At 45.9% G+C, this 25,259-nt stretch overlaps 2 protein-coding genes across 7 annotated transcripts in view; one reads left to right on the forward strand and one right to left on the reverse strand.

The window, feature by feature from the left end:
- Positions 1-16,466, reverse strand: part of WASHC1 (WASH complex subunit 1) — a 63,712-nt gene extending 47,246 nt beyond the window's left edge. For 2 of the 6 annotated variants that reach the window (XM_032207700.1, XM_032207695.1), the window contains exons 1-3: positions 16,341-16,466; positions 12,469-12,555; positions 8,898-9,043 (exon numbers count right to left, since the gene is read on the reverse strand). The gene's annotated coding sequence lies outside the window, so the exon portion shown is untranslated. Of the gene's footprint in view, positions 1-5,613; positions 5,802-8,897; positions 9,044-9,662; positions 9,684-12,468; positions 12,556-14,987; positions 15,055-16,340 lie in introns of those variants that run through there. The other 4 variants (XM_032207696.1, XM_032207698.1, XM_032207697.1 and 1 more) reach the window with 4 other exon arrangements.
- Positions 16,299-25,259, forward strand: part of IQSEC3 (IQ motif and Sec7 domain ArfGEF 3) — a 100,879-nt gene continuing 91,918 nt past the window's right edge. Inside the window, exon 1 of the mRNA XM_032207691.1 lies at positions 16,299-16,804. Within this exon, the coding sequence (XP_032063582.1) occupies positions 16,299-16,804 (506 nt within the window). The remainder of the gene's footprint in view (positions 16,805-25,259) is intronic.

Here is a 25,259-nt window from a genome sequence, read left to right on the forward strand (position 1 = left end):
GAGACATAGCTGTTATTTTGTTGATCACATCCATTGGGATTTGACGACGTCCATCTTGCCATTTTATTCCTAAAAACTGGATCTCCCGTGCAGGTCCTTTGACTTTATTTTGTTTTATGGCAAAACCGGCTTTCAGAAGGATTTGGACTATTTTCTTCCCTTTCTCGAAAACTTCCTCTGCTGTGTCACCCCACACAATAATGTCATCGATGTACTGCAGGTGTTCAGGAGCTTCCCCCTGCTCTAGTGCAGACTGGATCAGCCCATGGCAAATGGTAGGGCTGTGTTTCCACCCCTGGGGCAGCCTATTCCAGGTATATTGGACTCCCCTCCAAGTGAAGGCAAATTGTGGCCTGCACTCTGCTGCTAGAGGGATGGAGAAAAATGCATTAGCGATATCAATTGTGGCGTACCACTTGGCTGCCTTCGATTCAAGTTCGTACTGAAGTTCCAGCATGTCCGGCACTGCAGCACTCAGTGGTGGCGTGACTTCGTTCAGGCCGCGATAGTCCACTGTTAGTCTCCACTCGCCATTAGACTTTCGCACTGGCCATATGGGACTATTGAAAGGTGAATGAGTCTTGCTGATCACTCCTTGGCTCTCCAATTGACGAATTAGCTTATGGATGGGAATCAGGGAGTCTCGGTTGGTGCGATATTGCCGCCGGTGCACAGTTGTGGTAGCAATTGGCACTTGCTGTTCTTCGACCCTCAGCAACCCCACAACAGAGGGGTCCTCTGAGAGACCAGGCAAGGTAGATAATTGTTTAATGCCCTCTGTCTCTAAGGCAGCAATACCAAAAGCCCACCGGAACCCTTTTGGGTCCTTGCAGTATCCTCTTCTAAGATAGTCTATGCCAAGGATACATGGAGCATCCGGACCAGTCACAATGCGGTGCTTTTCCCACTCATTCCCAGTCAGACTCACTTCAGCCTCCAATACAGTCAACTGCTGAGATCCCCCTGTCACTCCACAAATATAGATGGGCTCTGGTCCTTTATAGCTCGATGGCATTATAGTACATTGTGCACCGGTGTCTACTAAAGCCTTATACTTCTGTGCGCGTGATGTGCCAGGCCATCGAATCCACACAGTCCAATAAACTCGATTGTCCCTTTCCTCCCCCTGGCTGGAGGCAGGGCCCCCCTAATCCTGGTCAGAATCTTCCTCGATTCTGTGTTTGAAGGACTGTCTGCTGGAAGTTGGAGCAGCAAACTTTTCGGAGAATCCCTTTTTCCTGATTGTTTTCTTTTGCAACTCACGTACCCGTGCCTCTAGGGTCGCGGTAGATTTTCCATCCCACTTTCTCATGTCCTCTCCATGGTCTCGTAAGTAAAACCACAGGGTGGCACGGGGTGAGTACCCACCATATCGTCTTCCTTGTGTGGGTGAACGCCTACCCCTGACAGCTGAGACACTGCTTTGTACAGGTGCGAAGGAGAATAATCTCTCTTCAAGTTGGTGAACCTTTTCAGAAAGTTTCTCCCAAGTGTTCTCCTTTGGTCGGTGGGCACTGGTTGGTTCAGGTGGGGAGGACAATAGATTCTCTTCAAGTTGGTGAACCTTTTCAGAAAGTTTCTCCACAGCTGAGACGCAGGCCTGTAAGGAAGAGGAGAGACTTTCTTCGTACTGCCGGAGTTGTTTAGCCACTTCACCCACTGTGGGTTCCTCATCCTCTTTCCAGGCCATTATTGCCAGTGAGCTGGCATATGATGATGGTGCACTCCGTACAAACTTCCGCCACATGGGTCGTGTACACTTGACTTCATCTGGATCTGTGGATGTTTGTTTGAGGTCTGGATCCTCATAAATCACTTCCCGTACGGCTAATTCCCTCAGGTACTGGATTCCCTTCTCCATAGTGGTCCACTTGCCTGGTAGACATAAAATATCTTCCTTGAAGGGATACCTTTCCCTCACAGCTGAGAGGAGACGCCTCCAGAGGCTGGTGGGTCGTGCTCCATCTGCAATTGCTTTGTCAATGCCGGCGTCTCGAGCAAGGGATCCCAGCCGCTTGGCTTCCCTGCCGTCTAATTCCACACAATTGGCTCCAGAGTCCCAGCACCGGAGCAGCCAGGTGACAAGCTGCTCACCTATACAGCGACCAAAATCTTTTCGCACATCTCGTAGCTCGCGCTCGTTTAGGCTTCGGGTAGTTACTGTTGCTCTTTCGGCATCCTCATCTTCCTCCTCCTGAATCCTTGACGGCCCAGCGTCGTCATCATCTTCGTCATCTCTATACTTAGTTTTGGCAGAAGCCTTACCTGGATTGGCAGAAGACTCTCTGCGTTCTAAACGACTTGAATTTCTATACCATATTTTCACCTTCTCTACAGGGGCAGCTTGCACTGCTACTGCTCGTTTCTCTGACTTTGTTACAGGGTCTGCCACAGGGGTTGGAATGCCCTCTGCAGGGTCAACTTGCACTGCTACAGCTCGTTTCTCTGACACGGCCACAGGAGCTGGAGCGGCTACAGGAGCTGGAGCAGTTGCAGGAACCGGAGCTGTAGCGGCTACAGGAGCTGGAGTTGGAGCTGGAGCAGTTGCAGGAGCTGGGACTGGAGCAGCAGTAGGAGCTGGAGCTGGAGCGGCTTCAGGAGCTGGAGCTGGAGCGACTTCAGGAGCTGGGACTGGAGCAGTTGCAGGAACTGGGACTGGAGTAGCGGCCGGAGCTGGAACTGGAGCGACTGCAGGAACTGGGACTGGGGCGGCTTCAGGAGCTGGAGCTGGAGCGGCTTCAGGAGCTGGGACTGGAGCGGCTGCAGGAGCTGGGACTGGAGCGGCTGCAGGAGCTGGGACTGGAGTGGCTGCAGGAGCTGGGACTGGAGCATCTGCAGAAGCTGGGACTGGAGCATCTGCAGAAGCTGGGACTGGAGCGGCTGCAGAGTCCACCGTAGGGGTCACAGTGGCCGTTGGATCTGTCACGGGACTTGGAGTGGCCGCAGGGTCTGTCACTAAGTTGATAGCAGTATCCATGGCAGCTCGATAGGCGTAAGCCAGGCCCCAGCATGTTACAATGATTTGTGTTACTTTGGAACTTCCCGAATCGCGACACCTTTTATTCAAGCATTCTGCCAGTTTTTGAGGATTTTGCACTTGTTCAGGGGTGAATTTCCAAAACACTGGGGGTGCCAACTGGTCTAGATGCCTGCCCATATCCTCCCATACTCCCTGCCACCCACAACTATACTGCCTCCGGGCAGATCTCCGGATGAGCTTCCTAAGTAGTTGTTTAACTTTAAGCAGAACCTGAAGTGCATTCAGGAGGCAGAACAACAGGACTATGCTGGTCTGAGTATCCCAAGGATATTCAATATCTTGGAGAGCTATTGTAATAAACTCGGAGGATAAGAGGGTGGTGAAGGAGGAAGGGAGAGTGATCAAGGAGGGTACAGGGGTGGTGAAGGAGAAAGGGAGAGTGATCAAGTAAGAAAAATTATCTTCCCCTTTCCCCTCCACAGATTGACTCCCTAATGAAAAAAGGCAACAGATACAATTGCTAATAGTTTCCAAAATACAGTTTCCAAAGTATAGAATCGAAGATGTTACTGAGTACAAATACCAGGTTAGAGTCATGGCCAGATATTTCATCATCTCATAAGCCACTGATACAACACACAGTACCATAATGGTCTGAAACCAGGGCCCGGAGAGGATAAACAACATGACAGAGAGCACATACGGAAAATAACGTGCTATAATACTCAATTTGGAAAACAGGCGCAGCACAGTTGAGATTAAAGCAATCAGCATTATGACAAGTGACTATTAAGCAGGTCTAATACTTATACCAATTTTAGTTTAACACACTCTGGTCAGATCTGCCGTTATCTCAACCTTTCGTGCCCCACGTTGGGCGCCAAAAAGACTGTCGTGGTTTAACCCGGCTGGCAGCTGAACACCACGCAGCCGTTCGCTCACCCTCCCCCCTCCCTCTCTGGGACGGGGGAGAGAAATGGAAAGTGAAGCCCGTGAGTTGAGATAAAGACAGTTTAATAAGACAGGAAAATAATAATAATAATAATAATAATGATGATACAATGGTGATAATACGAAAGTAATAATAGTATGTACAAACAAGTGATGCACAATGCAATTGCTCACCACCCGCTGACCGATGCCCAGCCTAACCCCGAGCAGTCCGGCCCCCTCCCCCCGGCTAGCCACCCCTATATATTGTTTAGCATGACGTCAGATGGTATGGAATACCCCTTTGGCTAGTTTGGGTCACCTGTCCTGGGTCTGTCCCCTCCCAGCTCTTACTGCACCCCCCAGCCTGCCCGTTGGCAGGACAGAGCAAAGGCTGAGATGTCCTTGGCTTAGTATAAGCACTGCTCTGCAACAATTAAAGCATCGGGGTGTTATCAGCACTCTTCTCATTCTAAGCCAAAACACAGCATTCCACCAGCTACTAGGAAGAAAATTAATTCTGTGCTAACTGAAACCAGGACAGTGCTCCAGTGCTAATGCTTCTTCCCTGAGAAATGGACTACATTTGCGTCCTACATTGTGGACTACACTACATCCGTGCCACCTCTGTGGTATGTGACACGGTTCTGTTGTGGTCCATCTCAGCATCCTGATCAGGAACTGCTGAAACAGAAGGGCTGTACCTGGGTGATGGCACAGGACTCTCCCCTCTCTTCCTACCAGCCTTAGGACTTCATCTGTGAAACTGGGATATCCAAACAATTTGTTGGGGAAAAAAAAAAAAAAAAGTATTTTGGCATTCCTATCTTGTCCTCATTGTTTTAAATGTCCATAATGTTCAGTGAGAGCATTTAAAATTCACAAATAATTTTGCATTGACTGAGTGCTTATTTTGGCAAATTAACAATTTATGACAAACAATTAACTACATCAGTTTCACTGTGACCTTCTGTAGTGGGTGAGCACATCCACTAAAATGAGCCAGGAACAAAGAATTTTCAGCAGGAAGGAAGATAGGATGCCAGCCAAGCTCCGAATCTCTCAGTTTAGGCTGAGTTTCAATCAAAACCAAAGACATGATCTCAAATCCATACTGATCATGAATATGTCCCGTTGGATGCCAAGAATCAAGGCTGAGCCCCAAAATCCAATCAGGTTGTTCAGGCAGCCCTCTCTATCCGTTTTTGTCAGAGCATTTTGCTGCCAGGCAGGGATGCTGTGCTGGAATTGCAGTGACAAGCTGCATCCTGCTCTGACTGCCGAGACCGCACAGGTCTCCTCTGCCTGCAAGAGCCTTGGGGTAATCCTGCCTTTAAAAGCAGGTGGTGATGGATGTGGTGGTGTACGGGGAGGGGGCCTTCCAGCCGTGACCTTTCCAGCTGGCAGGGAAGTAGGCTAAGCACAGAGAAGGCCAGGACAGGTCAAGTCAAACAGCATTAGGAGCAAGAAGCTGGCCTGTGAGGAAAAGAAGCAAAGGACTCAGGACCTTCAAAACAAACAAACAAACAAACAAAACAAAACAGCTGTGAGTAGGAAAGAATATCTGAAAGGATGAGAATGGATGATCACAGAGGAAGAGGAGGAATTTGTTTGGGTAGCTTGAAATGAGCGAGGAGGACTTACCAGAAAGCAAATAAAAATATAAAACAGCTACAAGAATATCCCTTAAAATTCAGACTGACCTGGCAGTTATGGAGCATTGGCTCCAGCAGGGATGAGGGGCAGCCCCTTCTCTTTATTGTGCTGAGTAGTATTTACAGCTGATGGCTCCTGATTTTATTTAGGACATTATCCCCGATAGCCATGCAAACTGTAGCACATTGTTCCACATTGACTCACTGCTACTTCAGAACCACTAGAAAAGCAACGCAGACATCACTCAGGGCGAGAGCTTGGCTCCCACTAAAGTCAATGAGAGCTTCACTCTCTGGCTTTACTGTCACGTAGCGAACCGTTGCCTTTAGCTCTGCATTTCCCATAAAAGAGCATTTGCACTTTCCAGGAGCCTGCTGAATGAACGGTCTGATGGCTGCAGCATCGCTGTTCAAGCAGGGACACGTCCCAGTCAGAGCTAGCTACCAGTTCGGCTGAAGCAGCAGTAACGCCACTGGAAGTGCCAGCAAGGATGAAGAGGGTTAATTAGCACGGCGGTAAAAATGCCAGCAGTTGCCAGAATCTCATCTCCACGTGGGCTCCCATCACAGTAACTCCTTGGGTTTAGCTGAGCCTGCAGGAGCAATGATGAGGTAGTTTTTGCTCCTACTCCTCTTTGGAGCCCCAGCCAGGACAGGCAGACTGTCACGCTGAGAGTGTTACGGTTTCTCTGAATACAACCAGGTTGCTTGGCCTTAAGCATGCAGCATTGCCTGCATGGAAGGGATGGAAATACAACAAATTAATGCCCCAAACCACATTGTTTCAGTCACATGCAGTTTTTTTGTTTTGTTTTGTTTGTTTGTTTTCTACACCTGTTCTATTCAGCTTGGTATAATACCGCTTATGTCCTGAAATCTATGCTGTGAAACACAGGGTGTACATTATGGAAGAATTCCTGCTGCTGCTACAGCCCAGCCTCTCCATTTCAGAAGCTTGGGACTGTATATCCATCACCTGCCTGATGCATTAGTTCCAGGTTTGCAACGAGAAACAACTTTTTATTTAGCTCCTCCTGAAAACGGACTCGATGTCACTTTTTAACCTCACTGGCTTCATTCTGCAACCACCAGGGTGAAAGAACACTATGTCCCCCCCCCTTTTTTTTTTCAAGAGAGCAAAGCTAATGGAGTATCAACAGAGTGTATCTGTATCTGAAAGACCGATAAAAGTACGCAACTGCAGGCAGCTGCTCCAGTTAGACAGACTTTTGTGCATGGCCTGAACCCACTGACTTCAAAATGATGTCTCATGTGCCTGCTTGCCTGGAGCAGCTTATAGGATTGGGGTCAGAGTTTCAGATACCAGGGGAAGCCTCTCCCTCAGCCCTGCCTCCATTTTTTTCTTATGATCATCATATTTCTATCATCTTTAGTAGCACTAATGCAGCCTGATCCCTCTAAACTGTCATACTGGTAGAAAAGGAAAATATGTTCGTCTGTTCTCTCCTTCTTCCTACTCTCTCTCTCTCTCTCTTAAAAACCTGTTAGGTATGATGACCTGCATGAGAGAGCTGGATTTATTTGGGGAGATTCGGCTGCTAATTCATATGTACTAGGACTGAGAGACACGATCTGAATTTGGGATGTCTGTCTATTAATAATCAGTTTGTTATCTTAATAAATATTTGTGATGTGTTTATCTGACATAGATGACATGTTTATTATTACAAATAGGCTTATTGGTCATGATTCACATCGGTCTCTATTATTTTGGACTGTTTTCATTTATCTGTAGGCAGCTCATGCTGTTTTATATATTCTGTCACAGTTGGTTGTGTTTTGCCTTTTTGTGCTGATCTCTGTAAAAAAACACAAAAACACAGCACATAGGAAATTAAAAAACAATGAGAATGTTTCCAAAATCATCGCTGTATCACATCCATCCAGCAATAATTTAAATGTGTATGAAACAGAGTACAAACCTAGGCAGATGGGAAGCTTTTAAACAAAACATAACTTAAGACATCAGCAAATGACACTGGCTACTTTGGGATACAGACCTGAAACTAAGACAGAGTCAATGGAAGGACTAGTTTTGTCTTTTGACCCAGGGCCAGGTACCTACAGGCTCCTGTGCTGTGAGATCTGTGGAGGGAAGGTGCTGTTTGCACATGTGGCCTCGATCCCTCATTCAGGTATGTGATGCTGCCATCATTCCTCAGTTCTGTACGGAAAGCGTGCCAGGTAAGTACAACTGGAACAAAACTCTGAGACTCCCTGCTACAGGGTGATGTAGGTGCTAAAAATTCAGACAGGCTCAAAGGGAGACCAGTCAAGCTGGTAGAAATGTACTGAGGGGCTTTTTATTGCACGGATATCAGCTCCGGCTCAGGAATTCTGTTTGGAGGCATATCTGGGGAAAGTATCACTTTGTGCTGCTCCCACTGTAGTTCTTTTTCCTAGATATCTGCTTTTGGCTGATAATTTATATGTTCTTAAGGTCTTACACAGTGGATTTCAACCTAACTATTAACTCTTTTGAGTCTTCCTTTCAACCACACTCTGCATGTCTTTATGTCAAACATTCAGCCAATCTCTCCAGTTTACCGAGAAACACTTCAGATACCTCCTGTCCTCACCCCTCCCTGCCTGCTTCTGAACATTCACTTCTCTTGCACAGCTTCTACAGCAGTCTTGCCCTGCAGACCAAACATCAGCCTGCCCCCTGCCTAGTTCTGCTCACCCCGATGACTAACAGGCTATTCATCCCTCACCCTATCAATTCTGCATGTTTCCCTATGTATCATGTTTCCCAATCCCCATCAATTTTCATTCCCTTGTCCTTTGATGAGAACTCCTCTTCCTTTGCCATTTCTTTCTGCACCTTCCCAAGATTAGTGCTGCAGAGAGTGCTGCAGGGCAAAGAAGTAACTCAACTGTCATCTCTGCATGGGACAGAAATAAGGAGCAGAGCTGCTGTGAGCTTTTGTTTTTCCTTTTTCTTTTTTTTTTATTTTCTTCCATCCTTTAAAAATGAGTGTAGTGTTGTTTGAGAAAATACTTACGCCCACTCTCTGAAAAGGTCTGATAGGATGCTTTTACGTGGGGAAACAGGCAAATATAGTAACCAGCAAATCAGCAGGGAATTTATCTCTGGCCAAATTAAAATATTGTAAGGTTATAGCAGTATAGCAGTTGCTTTGTTACTAGATTCACTTCAAACACTGCCAGAATCCCACCACTTGTGAAGAAATTCACAAGACCAAGTAGCATGCACCCAGAGCCCGTGTGTAATCATCACACCTTCCTTGTGTTAAGCTAAGACACACTACACAAAAGCTAGAGCTGTGTTCTGCCATTATCTGACCCACCTCCTGCCTTCTGCAGCTGGGCCCTCCAAAGCAGAGTGGTCCCTTGTGTCCTTTGCCAGAGGCCGTGCCGTCAGAGGCTGGGCTGTACGGAGTCAGTTGCAGGAGTGTGGATGGTGGCAGCTGTCTGAAGCAATTCCATCATGTTCCTGAAAGAAGAGTCAGAAGCAAGTTCTTTCAGTTTTGAGTCACAGGTTCTCCCTTTTGGCTCTTCATTTGCTCCTTAAAATTCTTTTGGACGCTAAAATACACCACAGAAATATTTATCACAAGTCAGCATGTCTGAGCACAAGCGATCCTATTGATAAGCAAATTTGAAGGCCAAGGTTAACCTGAGCAGAAGCCTGACCCCATAAATAATGAGCAGCAAGTCAGGAACACAGAGACCTCTTCAGCAAACATTTGGCCTGCCTCTAGGTGGACCACACTGTTCATCAGCAAATATGAAGAATTACCTCAAAATCCAAAAGAATGACTTAACTTTTTAAAAAATGGTGTCATTTAAAGAGTTCAGTCTGTTTAGCTTGCTAAAAATAATGATATTATTCATTATATATCAGGTAGATATCAGGTGATCTGATCAGTCACCTTCAAGGAGAGAAAAGCTTTAGGACTAGAGAGCTCTTTATCCTAGAGGAGAATTGTGTAAATATTCATGGCAGGAAAGTAAAAAGCATAGATTCAAATGAGAAAAACATTCCAACTTGTCAATACTGACAGGGATTAACTACTGGGACACAATATCAAGGAATGAGACAGGTTCTTTACCTTTTACTACCTTCATAGTTGCACCAGGGGCATTTCTGGAGATAGATTGTTCATAGACTCAAGTTCCAGTTTCAATGGCTGCATGGGATTACATGGTATGTAGCGCGTCAGGCCAGATGCTTTATTGATTTGTCCTGGCCTTAATTTCCCTGAAAAGTCAGCATCTGCTTACCCCTGTTACGTAACAGGAGCACAGACCAAACAAGCCACTCTTTCAAGGTGAAAGAGGACGCCGCTCTGGGGCTGCAAGCAGAAAGCACAGAGTCGAGAGCAGTGCTCCCTCTACTTCAGACGAGGATTGCCTGAAGGCAGGAGGAGCCCTCTGGCAGCCTGGGTTTGCTTCTGCACCTAAAGGCCAGGCGGTATAGTCGGCACTCTTACCCACACTCTGTAACCTGAAATCTGCAACAAGGTGAACTTTCTCTCTCATGTTATGGCTGTCAAATTGTTAATTCACACGGGTATCACAGAATCAGAAGCAAAGGGAAAATATCTTCTTCTAGAAACTGAACATAAAATGCTGAGATGTGGTAAGGATGAATACTTCGGTTTCTTTCGTTACATTTTTTTTTTCTCTTCAGCGGAGTACAGCTAAGCTGACATATAAATATATTAAACAGCTGCTCATCAGAAAAATGCTATATTGTAGCCTTAACTGAAATTTATTCTGTTCATGGATTTTTTAATTTTTATTTTCTTGACTATATTTGATCTCTGCTACTGCAGAAAAATTTTCTACTTGGACTATGAGTTTCGACTTAACATTTTTCCATTCTTTTTTATCCCCCCCCCCCCCCCCCCCGTGTATATTATGCAAGGTCAGATCACACAAACTTGTCTCATCTGAAAATCCCTGTTTAATTCAGTGGGACTGGTCAGATAGGATTTGGAGAATCATGCTCATATTCCACCTTTTTCACTTTACTGCAGTATTTACAAAAGACTCAAAAACTGTCAGTTCAAACAAAAACCTGACTGACACTGAATAAATGTCTCTGCATAGCTTTTGCTCTCTAAAATTAATCAATTAAGTGGGCAAAGCTTCACTGCATGAAAAAGACAGGAGATAATGTAACATTCAGCAACATTAAAAAGGCAAATGCATTCCTAAGAGGGACTTTGATTCCTTTTAAGTTGCAGTAAATAATGCAAGGTTGCAATAGCACATTTCAGATATACTCAAGATTTTAAAATGTGTCAAAACTACACATCTCAGCTAAGGCTACAATACCGAATTTGTACCTTTTTCTTGATGAGCAGCTGTTTTAAAATATTTATATGTCAGCTTAGCTGTACTCCACTGAAGAGAAAAAAAAAAAAAGAAGCAATGAAAGAAACTGAACTTATCACATCTCGGCTCTTTATGTTTGATTTATAGAACAAGATATTTTCCCTTTGCTTCTGATTTTTTGATACCCGTGTGAATTAACAATTTGACAGCCATAACATGAGAGAGGTGGTTCATTTGGTACAGATTTCAGGTTACAGAGCGTGGGTAAGAGTGCTGACTATACCGCCTGGCCTTTAGGTGCAGAAGCAAACCCAGGCTGCCAGAGGGCTCCTCCTGCCTTCAGGCAATCCTCGTCTGAAGTAGAGGGAGCACTGCTCTCGACTCTGTGCTTTCTGCTTACAGCCCCACAGCAGTGTCCTATGTGATTGTGGGCAACACATTTGACTTGGCCTTTGCTTCAGTTTATCCATCTATTTAACAGGTGTAAGTAGATACTGACTTGGCTTAGTCTCAGGATGGTGAAACATCTCTCATTGATCTGAATAGTTTTGGATGAGGCCTTAAGTGAAAGAAGCCTGACTGAAAGAAGCATTTAGGAGATGCAGATTTTTTTTCCCACCCATGAATTATGCATGAGTACATTGTGATTGTCTTGATTCTATCCTCTATTTTGAAATTATTCATCTAATTCCTTCAGAAAATTTTTGGTCTGTAGGCTGTTTGCAAGTAGTTTTAAGAATTTCTACTTAAGCAGCTGCTAACTTCCAGGTGGGGGTGGAAAAGACCCATCTTCCCCCCAGAAAGTAGAATGGACAGGTGTCAACATAAGACTGTGATCATTCCCCTTCCCTTCCCTTCCCTTCCCTTCCCTTCCCTTCCCTTCCCTTCCCTTCCCTTCCCTTCCCTTCCCTTCCCTTCCCTTCCCTTCCCTTCCCTTCCCTTCCCTTCCCTTCCCTTCCCTTCCCTTCCCTTCCCTTCCCTTCCCTTCCCTTCCCTTCCCTTCCCTTCCCTTCCCTTCCCTTCCCTTCCCTTCCCTTCCCTTCCCTTCCCTTCCCTTCCCTTCCCTTCCCTTCCCTCTTTAATTCATTTTTTTTAAGAGTATGTTATGCTTCTGTATGTTCTTCTTATCCTTCTTAAGAACTGGATGAGGATGGACACAGTGGGAAACACCACTGGGTGTAGTGCTTTCACTCAAAATTCTGCCACAGGTTAAGGTCAACAGAAAGAAGGGGAGAACATGTTAGGTTAACTAAGGTGGGTTGGCCAACATTAAATCTGCCATTCCTTGAGCTCCAAGGACTTGACCTTGAACACCAACAGTCTATGTTGTATTCAGGTATCCTTGTATTCTCCTCCTAAAATTCTCCTCCTAAAACGGAGACAATAGTAATAAATGCCTTATAAAAGTATGTATAAAAATCAACCAACCAATGAAAAAACAAACAAACAAACCACAAAACTATCATAAACTTATGATAATAAGACCACAAAATCATAGCTGGGAACCTAAGCTGTGTTCCCTGCTTCTCTGACTGATAATACTTTGGATACTGAATACCGGTAGAAAGTCATTACCTTGCAAGCCCTGGACCAGGTACGTGCTGGGGAACGAGATCAATGCGAGAAATGGAGAGAACTGCCTGGGTTTCTTGTGAGAAGCTCCTGTCCAGGAGAAGATGTAATTGTGAGAAAGGAAATGCCTTGAACAGAATCTCAAATGGAAAAACACGTGAAGTCCCTACCGGCCAGAAGGCTGGAGCAATTTGCTTGCATCAAGTTTCGGTGAGCTGTTGCAAATTGAAGAGGGATTAGAACCTCTCAGAAAAAAGTTACAAGAACACTCTGCAGTATTTTTTTTCTGCAGATGAAACACCTGAAGATGTTACTACCTTCTGTGTCATGTATGCCTATTAATATACTAATTTATTGCTTCACTCTACTCTGACTGAAGTAAATATCTAAATAAATATAAAATTCAATCCTGTAATATTAGACCTTTCCATGAAATCCAAGGGCTTGACTCATTTGCATTTTGCTTTGTTTATATAATGCATGCTTATTTTAATTACTATTGCTGCACTTTAATTGTAATTCTCTGTGCAATGCCCGAGCACCTTGCTAAGTGGATAAGGGAAGCACTTTATTCCATAATAACATAATTAATCCATTATTATTCATTATTATTTTTTTTCTGGAATGGACTGAAAAGAATCAGGACTTTGAAAAACACAATACCAACAAATTATCTACAGCGAAAATAATTTTAACAGAATTCATACTTTCATCATCTTCACCATTGTTTTCCTCTTGATATCATCTCTCCTAAACAGAGGAGCAGCAGCATTTAATGACCTGAAGATTGGGCTAAATGCCAAGGATGCTCAAAATCAGAGATCACCCCCCCCCCCGTCCCCTGCCCCGCTTCCTGCGTGGCCTTGGACAAGTCATTTAATCACTCTGTGACACCATTTCCCTGTTTCTGGTGGCTGCCATCCTAGCATTCACCTTCAACGGAACAGTAAGGTTTACTTCACTAATGTGCAGAGCTTTGCAAATGATATATACGAGGTACTGTGGCAGCGTAATCAAAGGGACACAATGATGGCTGGATAAAAGAGGAGGCGTTTCCTAGCTATGCGGGATTCTTGCTTACCGAGCAAAAGAAGACATTCAATTTCTTCTGATATCCTTGCAGATTCCTCTTGAATGAATACCCTCTCTTCATTGAATTTTCTTATTACGAAGGATTATGCAACCCTATTACCTCTTGAAATTTTGTAAGTAGATCCCTGCATAGTCTTTCATGTTAGGCACAAAAGCATTGTGCTGCATTTCCCTTTGGCACACGCTCTCTGTAGAAACCTGGAAGGTCAGGGCTGGTCTTACCATTTTTGTCTGCCAGTTCCTAGACCCACAAAGAAAACTGGTTTCTTTCTGATTCTCCTAGCTCATTCATTTTAAACTTACCAATCTATGGCTGTGGGTCCTTGTCTGTTTTATTTATGACAAAAAATTAAGAGTAGAAACTGGGCTAATGAGGCTGGTCAAGCAAATAAAGGCTGCAAAAAAAAGCGAATAAATATGTCAAGTCCATTCCACACAGTAAAATTCACGTTGCCTGATGAGCATTCAAGCACCATGACACAGGACTTCCAAGCTGTATGGCTTCATCCCTGGTCTTCCACACCAGGACACATTTTCTCGTTAGTTACTATTACCTTATGAATACGTACCGCAGCCTGTCGTACTGTATATGGATAGGCCAGCACGATGTTTATGGCCCTTATTTCGTCATTGCTTTTACCCAGGTGGGCAGAAAAGGAACCTTATGTCCAACACGAAGATGGAAATGCGCACAGAGCTAGCCCCTAAGTGCTGAAACAGCCTGTTCCATCCTGCAAGAGAAACAATCCCTGCCTAAAGTCTCTCCTAATGAGGACAAGGAAGCTCTTTTATCTTTGTGTGTGTGCGTGTGTATACACCAATGTACCCACAGCCATCCCATGTTCCTTCCCAGAGTGTACCCATGCCAAAAGTACATTATTTCCTCTGGTTTCCCTGGACTCCATTCCTGTGAGGTAGGACTGAGCTGATGCTGCTCAGCAGTGTCTCTTGAAAGGAGGCAGCATACCAGCACAGTCTCCAAAATGATCATTTGTACACTTACCCCAAAATATCTTAGGTGCTTTCATCTCCCCTGTGTTTCTGCGTATGCCTTTTCACGTTCCCCTACAACCATCTCTCACCTTGCTACACAACACCGGTTCCTCTTCAGCCGGCCCCCCCTCACAAGACATTAATGGCACAGCAGGCAGTGAGGTGGAGAAAGGTCTCTCTTAAATTTTTCCATTAAAATCATAAGTGTGTGGGATTTGAGTGCTCTTAGAGTTCACTCCAGGGTCTTCCCCTGACACAGGGGACATACGGCAATGCTTCACGATCCCCCAAAGCCACCTCTAAGTGCTTGCAAGAGAACTGTGAATAGCAGCTCCTTTTTAGAAGGAATCTGCGAACAGTTTCTAATCCTGGTGATCCTGTTTGCATCAGTTTACATTCCCAAGGCTATCTGTGAACAGAAAGGACTGGAAATACACCTTTCCGCTCAGCTGAGGCTGAGATTCTCCTTCACATTTCTCGGTCCCTCACTTCAGGAGCTCCATGCTGTGGTGCGGTTTTTGCTGATCTGAAAAGGCAAAATGAAAGTAGCTCTATCCCCAAAACAATCTGCTTAGGGACAGTTGCTTTTCATCCTGTGGACCTGCACATTTTGGATGCTCGGTCAGATCTACGGATGGGCTTGCCTAAAATCAGGTGTGACCGCTTGCTGCCCCTCCTGGACCTTCAGAGCCAACGGTGATTGACGAGGTTGCTGCTCTGTGACCAAAACTCTTCACAGATCTGCACCAGAGTCCCTGTAAATAAGTGTGCTGCCTTTACCTAGGCTACTTCGCATGACAGAAAGCACAAGGGTTGTTTCCTCAGACCCAGGTCTGTAAGTTTGTGAACTCAGAGATGTGCATGAGGAAGGGCAAGGGAAGGCGTTTCGCGAGAAATGGACAGCATCTGCTCAGAAATGCAATCTGCACACCCAGGCAGAGCCCCACAGTTTGTCCGGTTTGCTTCCCAAGGAGCTGAAGGAGACCAGGGCTTTGGGGACCAGGGCTTCGGGGGACCAAGGCTTCGGGGGACCAAGGCTTCGGGGGAGCGGCAAGCTGATGGGGGTGCCACCGGTTCCCCCGACACCCATTTTCCTGGGGAGCTCCTTGCCCGCTGCGTGCTGACACCACCAAACAGCACCGCCACCAGCAGGGCAGCCACCACCACCTCGAATTACACCACTTTGCTTAAGCGCAACCAACAGAAAAAAAAAATATTAAAAATTAAAAATAAAATAAAATAAAAGAAACCACTAAGTCATGATGGGAATTTATAAACATAACACAGAAAGGCACCACGCAGAAAGGCCACTGAGGGAGGGAGGCAGACCGGGACGGGGACGGGGACGGGGACAGGGGCTCCCCTCATGGTCCCCTCCCTCAGCCGCCCCCTCAGCTGCCGCCCGCCCCCCTCCATCCCCCGGCGCCTGCGCGGCGGGGCCATGGGCGGGCTCTCGGCGGCGCCCCCCCCCCCCATAGGAACGGCTTCGCTTCCCCCCCCCCCCCCACCCCGCGGCACCATCGGGCGGCCGCTGGCCGGGCGCGTGCCCAGGCGCGCGCGCGCTCGCTCCGGCGGGTGCCCGGCCGCGGGAGCGCGCCCGCCGCCCGCCCTCCCCGCAGCCAGGCGCCGCTCGGGCCGGCGGGCGGAGAGGGGCCCGCGGGGTCCGCGCAGGGAGAGAGAGGAGAAGGAGAAGGAGAAGAGGGGAGAGGGGGGTGGGTGGGTGCGTGTGTGGGGTGGGGGGGGCGGGCATGGAGAGCCTGCTGGAGAACCCGGTGCGCGCCGTGCTGTACCTGAAGGAGCTGACCGCCATCGTGCAGAACCAGCAGAGCCTCATCCACACCCAGCGGCAGCGCATCGACGAGCTGGAGCGGCGGCTGGACGAGCTCAGCACCGAGAACCGCAGCCTGCGCGGGCAGCGGCCGCCCCGCAGCGAGCCCCCTACCACCGCCGGGGCCGGGGCTGGGGCTGGGGTCCCCCCGGGACCGCCGCCCGAGCACCCCCCGGGGCCGCCGCCGCCGCCGCCTTCGCCGCCTTCCCCTCCGCCGCCCCCGCCGGGCCAGCCCGAGCCGCCCCAGCCCCAGCCCCAGCCCCAGCCCCAGCAGCAGGCGGCGGGGGGCGGCCCCGGGGGCGGCCGGGCGGGCGGGCAGCAGCCCCCCGCCGACAAGGAGGGCAGGGAGAAGGGGTGCTGCAGCGCCCTGCTCCACCACAAGACCCCGCCGCCCATCGGCAAGGGCATCCTCGGCCGGAGACCGGAGTGAGTGAGGGGTGAGGGGTGGGCGGGGGGCCGTGCTCCTTCCTCCCCCTCCTCCGTGCGCCCCTTCTTCAGGGTGCTGCCTCCCCCCTGACCGCTTTTCTTCCAGGGGCAAGTGTCCGTGGCCAGCCTGAGCCCAGCATCGCGCCCTCCTCGCCTGGCATCGGTACCCGAGTCGTGGAGCAAACGCCAGCCCGGCGTGGCGGTGGGGAGGCTTTCCTCCTGCTTGCCCTAAGTCACCGGCATCCCCCAAAAAGCCCCCCGACCCGCCAGGGAGAATCCCCGCTCCTCCCTGGGAGCTGGGCTTCTCCTCCTCTCCCCGCTGCGAGGGTTGCGCATGGTGCCGGGGGGTTCACGGAGGTACAGATGCCGTGGATATGTTTGACATTTAGGATGCGTATGGCACGCGCCTGTGGGTTGCCTTTTTTTTTTTTTTTTTTTTTTTTTTTTTGGTGAGTGGTACCCGATGCCGACCCAGCTCGTGAAAAGGACCAAGTGTTTTTTAGCAGCGCAGAAAGCGTGACTGCTAGTGCTGAATGCTGATAGCGGTCTGCGTGCATGCGTGTGTAGTAAACAAGGATGAGCATTCCTGCACTGGAGCTGGTGGAAGAGGCGACTCCTGGAGTCTCATTTGCTTGGGTTTTGTGTCCCGTTTATGCCGTCAGTTCGCCAGCTGGTCATGACAACTGCACCGGGCATGGTGCTGGCCTTGGTTTAGGCGCTTGGAAAGCAGGGGGATGTGGTCTGCTCGAAGCCGGTTAGGGAACTCGGGAAGGGAAGGTGCTCAGCTTCTGGCGTGGCTTCTCTCACGTGAGGAATTTGGTAATGTAAGTAGTACAACTAGAGCTGCTCTTCCTTTCCGGAATGGGCCCTATTGTTTTGCTTATAGTGATGCCAAAATAAAGTACGCAGGACAGTGGATGGCCCCAGACGTCTTCCTTATCTCTTTTGGCACTTTTAAAACAAAGGGCCCCTTCTCTGTCATGTTGGCTTTGAGCACAGAAGCGTGGCTATGATATGGAGCTGGATTTCAGCCGGTGTAAGTAGAGTTACACCACTTCACAACAGCAAGGCATCTACCACATGATTCTGTGAAAATCAGTAGAGAAATTACTATTAAAAGAAATACTATTAAAGGACTACGTACGGTCAAGGCATGCTTGAATCCCAAAAGACGGGTCCGTACTCCTAAAATACTGCACTGTAATGATTCAGTTTTGCGATCACACCTTAAAGGAAGTGTGTGTATTAAAATACACAGGGTGCTGATACAGGTAGTAAGCATTTGCAGGATCTGGCCCTTATTCATCATGCAGTGGATGAAGTTTTAAAAAGACGTGGGGCCAGATCCTGAGCTCATGCTGCTCTAAATCCAGAATGGCTTGGTTGAAGTCACTCGGTTGAAAACAGTGAGAAATGCGTATAAAAATGCATAATCAACCTCATTGTTTTTGAAATAGTGAACCCCTGCAGTGAAGGCTCTGTTAGAAATGTCGTATTAGCAAGGGCTTTCCTTTCTTCCGAGCAGAGTTTCTAACATATGTCATTACACAGACTGAAGAATCAATTTCGGTGCAGAAGTCTAAATGCCTCCTCCTTATCTGAGCTTTTTTCTAGTGGGGTTTGGTTGGGACGAGAATCGTGGATCAGTTCTTCGTATCAAAAGGCACAAAGAGAAGCGCGTTAAGAACACAGGTGATCGCTGACAGATCATACCACAATCTATAAATAACAGAGAGCTAGATACATAGATGTAGCCTTTTTGTGGAAAGTCAGGGCTGCTGCTGGGGATAACAGAGCAATCCCTGCAGCGCTCTTCACTCACGAAGATTGAAATAGACTGCTTCTGTTTCCTTCTATAGCATAGGCAAACCGAAGTCTTTGTATAGAAAGGGAAATGGGAAAGATGCAAAACAGTCTACAGTTCCCACTCCTGCCGGTTCCCTTTTTTCCCATTGATTGTGTACACCGGGTTTCATCCTCTCTCATCTCTGACTGTCAGAAGGAAATCAAAGGGACTGCAAAACCTAACTTAAAGGCAACTCGAATGTAGAGGATCTTTCACCACCTTTTTGACAGCATGCCCAGTATCCCTTGTGATCCAGCTGGCCAACCTGAGAGTTGTATTTTGGCTTTTGCGTGACAGCAGGGGACATGTACTTTAATACCTACACAGATTAGGTGTCTGCGCTTCCTTCCTTCCTACGCAAATCTGAACGTGTTTTTCCCTGTAGTATAAACCCTGAAATTCAGTGTCCTCTGCTTCTTCCCCCTTAGCCAAGAGCGTAAGAACTGGCTGCTCACTACAGAAAATGGCCACTCTAAACAGAACAGAAATGATGTTTTAGCATGACAAGACGCAGTGGCTGAAATGAAGGGCTAAAGCAGCACCCAGGCAGTGCCCGGCAATCACAGCCCGGTGATGGGATTTCCTCTGCCTCTCACAAAACAGGAGGTTTTGGCAGCGTGTTTAAATGTACTGGGGGTGCCCCGTCTCACCTCAGACACAGCCCAGGGATTTTGCTCCATTTGATCTAGGATTGAGGTTTTTTTGCAGCCCAGCTCACCTCAAGCCCTGGATAGAAGTGAAGAGCTGAGCTTTTGGACACATGTGACTCTTCATGTCAAGTAGGGCAGTCTTCTGCAAGGGGCTGGGAAGAAAAAACAACAGAATCATCTTTTTAAGAGAAGTTCAGTCTTACTTTCATTGTTAGCTCTCTTTAAAACTAATAGATCTTTTGTTGTTGTTGTGTGTGTGTTTTTTTAATAAGAAAATTACATTTTTAAAGAGAAGAAAAACGCAATCCCTCCTCTAGAAGGGAAGAATTCCTGAGTTTTGCAAAGACACACTAATTGTTGCCGCATGTTGCCTGAGAAAAGGTAGCCCTGAGCTTACCTATGAAAGGAGAGACAGGGAGAAAGATCTTTGCAGAGACTCTGAGCAAGAATTAGGCTGATTATTATTCTGTGGCATCTGTCTCTTTCTACCTTAGGAATCTATTGCATAAGCGCCTCACAGCTTTAAAAACAAAAAAATAAGGTCATTCGTCATGGAATGTTTTGCTTCAAAAATACAGGTTGCTAAATTAGCATGGCTTAGATCACCCTTAGGAGGCAGCCTCTTGTCTTAAGGGACCACCCGAAAGTATCGTCAAACGCCGTGAGTATAAATTTTCCTCCCCGTCTTTATCAGAAAACAGCCTTCTCTTCCAGTCCTCAGTACCCTTCATTGAGTATCAGAGGAACGCCACGGGGTTGAATTTAGCACATTAAGTCTAAATGGCCTGAATCTTGCCGTCTTTCTTTCAGTGAAAGTCTCTCAGTGAAGCTCTGCCTATGGAAGGACTTCAGATTTTGAGCCCGTGCATTATCTGGAAAACTGACTTTGGTTAATACGATTAAATAATAGTTAACATTCAGTTGCTGTTTCATCCATCGAAAGGCGTAGGTGCAATTTACGAACATTCAGCGTAGCATTCAAGTCTTCTTTTAACCACGTCACCAACACTGAAAGCAGGTGTAGAAGCAGTATTTGTCTGGCACGACTTACAGAAGCTAAGTAGATCCTTTAAATTATTAGTCTCTGTTTGCTCTGCAAGATCGTCTCATCATGCAAAACAAACTCTTAGGACTCTTGGAAGAAATTTGCTAAAATCACGTTTTCCCAGAGGTCTTAGAGCTCATTTGGATTTGCATTAGGCTGAAACCTATTCTATTTTATTTTGTACTAATTTAGGACAGTATTTTTTATCTTATTAAAGAGGCGTGTTTTAAAAGATATTGTTAGAGGCACCTAGTCGGTGCTGTGGTCTGAGGCTGTTTGCTGTATTTTTGTTTAATTTCAAAAGCTCAATTATGTAACTTTGAAATGAAGATATTGCATATGCAGAGGTGCTGTTTTCCATAATTTTTCTTTTTAACTATGCATTAATGTTCTATTCTATGGATTATCTCCAGGGTAAAGGCATTAGACAAAATCCCACAGATTTCAATGGGTACTAACAATAACTGTAAATATTATGGCTTACTATTAACATATTTTGCTATATTTGCGCATTGCACCAGCACACACAAAGAAAAAAAAAAGGAAAAAAAAAGAAAAAAGGGGAAAAAAAAAAAAGGCCAGAGCAACTCTGAATTGCCCATGTACCCCAGATACCCATCCCGTTCACTTTGGGTGCACAAGCAGTGCTACATATGCCCTCTGCTTTCGCTCTTTTGGATTCAGATTTCCCCCAGCTTATTTCAGAGTCTGATTCCCTTGAGCTTTCACACACCAGAAATAGTTGCATTGGGGCTGCCCTGGGTTCTGAAAATCCCTGCTAGCAAGGCACAGTTTCAGCATCAAAAGTTACTTGGAGTAGAGCGCTGTAAGCCGGTTTCAAATGACAGGGGGTTGCATTGGGGTAGCTGCACGGATACCAAAGCCCTGCTCAGACGAGAATGAAATAAAGATTACAATGGGAGGAGAAAAAGTAGAGTCTCTGCAACTGTGTCCCATTTTAAGATACATCTGTACTGGTTCCATTCACATGGTAATCAGCCTGAGACATTCTTTATGGTACGAACACACCTGCGTCATATCTGCATCAGGGCCTATAAAGTCCCAGGCGAAGGAATATGGAATTAATGATTCATAACAATATTACAAGAGATCACAGATGAGGCAAGAGAAGGAAAAAGTCTCAGCTTAGGAGGAGTTCAGGATGAAATTCTAGGTACAAAATTGCGTAGTGAAGATGGCATGAGGAATTCCCCCCACGGGGACAGGACTGCAATATGGTGCTATATAATGTCCTGGCCAGAGAAACACACTATTAAAGCCTAAAAATGCTGCTATGGAAAGTCTTACTGGCTGGCTGGGAGCTTGGGGAAGGAGTCTGTGTGCAGAACTGACTGTTGTGCTTGGAGATATTTTTATGTCACTCAGCTGTATGCTCTGCTGCAGCCAGGATGCTCTTCTCTGGTGGCAAGGGTACCTTTCTTGCACATGCTTTGTATCGGCCCGCTTGGTGTCACTTCCGAGGCAGATCCGAGGTTAAGGATCACCAGGGGACTTCAGGAGCCATGGGCTTGCACGGCAACACTGTTAGCAAACAGAAGAATTCATGCATAGCTGTTTGGAAATTGTATGCATGTAAAAATACCCCAAATGACAAGGTATTAAAGACACCTTTGAGAATTTCTGCCAGGTGACTCTTGGGCCGGCTGCCCCTTTCTTTGCAACACACAGAGCACGGAAGGACACCCATGGCTCTGAGATTGCAACAAGTGACTGATACGTCCCGGTCCTTCACAAAAAGATGTGCACATGGGAATATACAGTTTGGGCATGGTACATACAGCTTATGCATGCAGCAAGTGGCTACTTATATGAGGCACAGACTGTACACATTTCCACCTGTACCCAACATAAAATTATTTGCACTTTTACTCGGGGCAAGCCAGCGAAGTCTAGCCTTGGGATGCTTTTCTAGTCCTTGGATGAGGCCAGACTGGAGCTTGCTAGCGGGCAGTTTGGTCTTTGATTAATTTCGGCATCTCTCTATTCATTCAAAGGAAGTGTTTGCCTGATAAAACAAAAAATATTTATGCAGTATACTTATCTATAAGTACCTATAGATATATGGATGTGTTAGATTGTAGTGATATGCCTATCTTACACTTCTATTTTTTTTCCTTCTGTGTTGTAATCCAAGTAGAAAGAGTAAAAAAGAGCTGTCTCAATCTTATTATACCTAGGGTTTATAGACCCTCTGCTTTTGCTGTTGTTTTCCCTATAACTGTCTTGGTGCTTTTTCCCCATTTCTTTTAGTTCAATGATGTTTTTTTTCCATTATTTTTTCCCTTTTTTTCCACCCTCATTCTCTGGTATGAAACCTTTTGTTGTTTCTCCCTTAGGAAAACATTATAGAAAGGCAGAAATATTCCTCTGTGTAACAGATGGAAAATATTTCATTTGACATAAATTACCTGTAGCCTGTAATCATGGCTTGGTCCACATTCCATGGAACCATGTAGGAACAAATGAGCAAACGAGAAAATAGTCATTTATGGAGACAAAGCCTGAAATGTGACCTTTTTTTCCTTTCCTTTCATACCTTTAAGATATATATATATCTAAATTTTTCCCCCCAAAGAGTAGTATCCTGAAACAAGGTAATAATATTCTTATCTATTCTGGAATTTGTCATTTCATTTAGCTAAGCCCTAGGTGAGAAAATGAGAGTTGGATTTATTTTGCGCAATGGCTCTGTTTAAGAGGCAGAAAGGTCTTAGTTAGAGTAGTGGACTAACGGTCTTAAGATCAAAGTTCAATCCTTCCTAAATGTATTTTTAACAGCCTTCTGATGCTGGACAGTCCCTTTCATCTCTGTATTTTTTAAGATCTGTAGCAAAGCAAGTGGGGATATATTGTTACAGATAAGAGTGGGCAGACAGATCAGGAACAATCCTGTTTATAAATTTCAGCATAGGAAGGAGTATAAATCTCCTGTCGTTACTTGCAATGTGTACTGCAAAGCAATATGTGTATTTGCACATATGAGAGAGAATGTATTTGCATGAGCATTTGCCTACTGTATGTGTCTGAGAGCAAAGTTGAAACAGCACCTAGCTTCTGTGCCTTTTACATACAGAAAAGCAAATTGTCAGCTGGAGGAAATCAGTGTATCTTTACTGACGTCAATACAGCCATGGCAATTTACATCACCTGAGGATCTGCACCAGATTTTGTGCATCTGTCCTCACACACAAATACACATGCATCCACTAGTGTAAATGAGCGTTGACAATAGCAATAGATAGCAACTGATCACAGAGATAACACTGAACAATGAGAAAGCCATTAAACAGCGTTCTGATCCTTCATCTAGTAGGTTTGTAATATTTTCATATGGTATTTTAATTTAAGTTAGGCGTTTTGCCGCTGCAGGCTTATAAATATATATTTGTTCTGTTTTATAATGTTCTCTTTCTGCGCTCTACCTTTTGTGTACACTCACAGTCTGCTTCTCACACAGGTATTATTTTTATTGCCTTTGCTGAGATGATGTCCATTGATCAGCTGTTATTTTCATGTGCTCTGAAGTTATAACTTTCTGACAGGGATAGAAGGGTATCAATATTTTCCATGATTAGTCACATCTGAGAAAGGGTATTTTGGGGAAATTGAACTGATTTTGAATAAGAAAGAAAAAGTGACAAACCTTATCCTTCCTGCCCTCTTCTAGGTAAAAACAAGGGGGTCTGTGAGCCGCAGAGCTAATGAAGCTTGGCTTCCAAAAGATTTGTGTCATGGTGACGTTTTCTAATGCCTGACAAGATGTGAGTTCTGATCTACACTTCTCCCGGTACTGAGGCTTTTATAACATCTCTCTCCAACATGGAGACTTCTGTGTGAAATGAGTTCAGCTCACTCTGAAGTCTTTCCCTCAGTGGAGAACCTACAAAGTTCTCTCTGTTCCACACCACCAGCTATTTTCATGGAACTTGTAAGAGGTTAATCTCTCAGAGATCACGATTACTCACTCAAACTTGGCTTAGTTACAGACTAGGAACCAACATAGAGGCGTATACGCACACATGCACACACAGAAAGACAGAGACACATGATCTGAAGGAAAAAAGAAAAGAATATATGGCCACAGAAAACCTATTTTGCAATTAAGATCCTAAATACCTTTTTTTTAAAAATTAGCTCTCCTGTACTTGAAAGTGGCTGGGCAGTCCACTCCAAATTTGTGACATTTTCCTGGGGTTAGTGTTCTGTGTCCTTTTAAAAGTCTTGGAATATTAAAATTGCAAAGGATTGGGAAATTACTGTAGGAATTCAGTGGGCACTAGGTGGAGGTTTACCATTGGCAAATTAGTCCTCCCTGTTACTCCTCCTGGCTTCACACATGAAGCTGGTGGATCATCTTAATGCACTTGCCAGGATTTGTATGGTCATGGTCATGGGCTGCTGCTGAGACAATGAGTACTAAAGAGGTTGATTTACATTTGCACTAAAGCATCTCTGTCATTCTCAAGACCAGTAGAAAATTGACACTTTGAATGTTACGGATCTTAAGGAGGCTTGGGGTTTTCTGTGCTTTGGATGTTTTTCTCAAATTCTGACCATTCTATTAAAATTCAGGACCTTGCTGTCGGTCTGTTTGTCTCTCTCATGTTGATTTCCAGGCAGTCCTCCAAAGCGGTTCACACTATTCTGCTCCAGTGAGAGAGTCGCTCTGACGGCACCTCCTTCAGCCTCAGCATCCAGCATCTTCTTGCTGCTGTGCCTGCGTGGGCAAAGCCTCTGTGCAACATTCTTGGATCTGCCTCCTGGAGAGGTGTGGTTTTGGCACTGAGGTCCTTAGTGGACTCTATATGTGAAGAGATTTTTCAAAAGAGAGGTACCTCTGCAGATCTGTAGAGGTTATTACCTTTCTTTCTACTTCAGTGATGGAACCAAGCT

Source organism: Aythya fuligula, chromosome 1, assembly GCF_009819795.1.
Source record: "Aythya fuligula isolate bAytFul2 chromosome 1, bAytFul2.pri, whole genome shotgun sequence".
In the NCBI taxonomy this organism is placed as follows: domain Eukaryota; kingdom Metazoa; phylum Chordata; class Aves; order Anseriformes; family Anatidae; genus Aythya; species Aythya fuligula.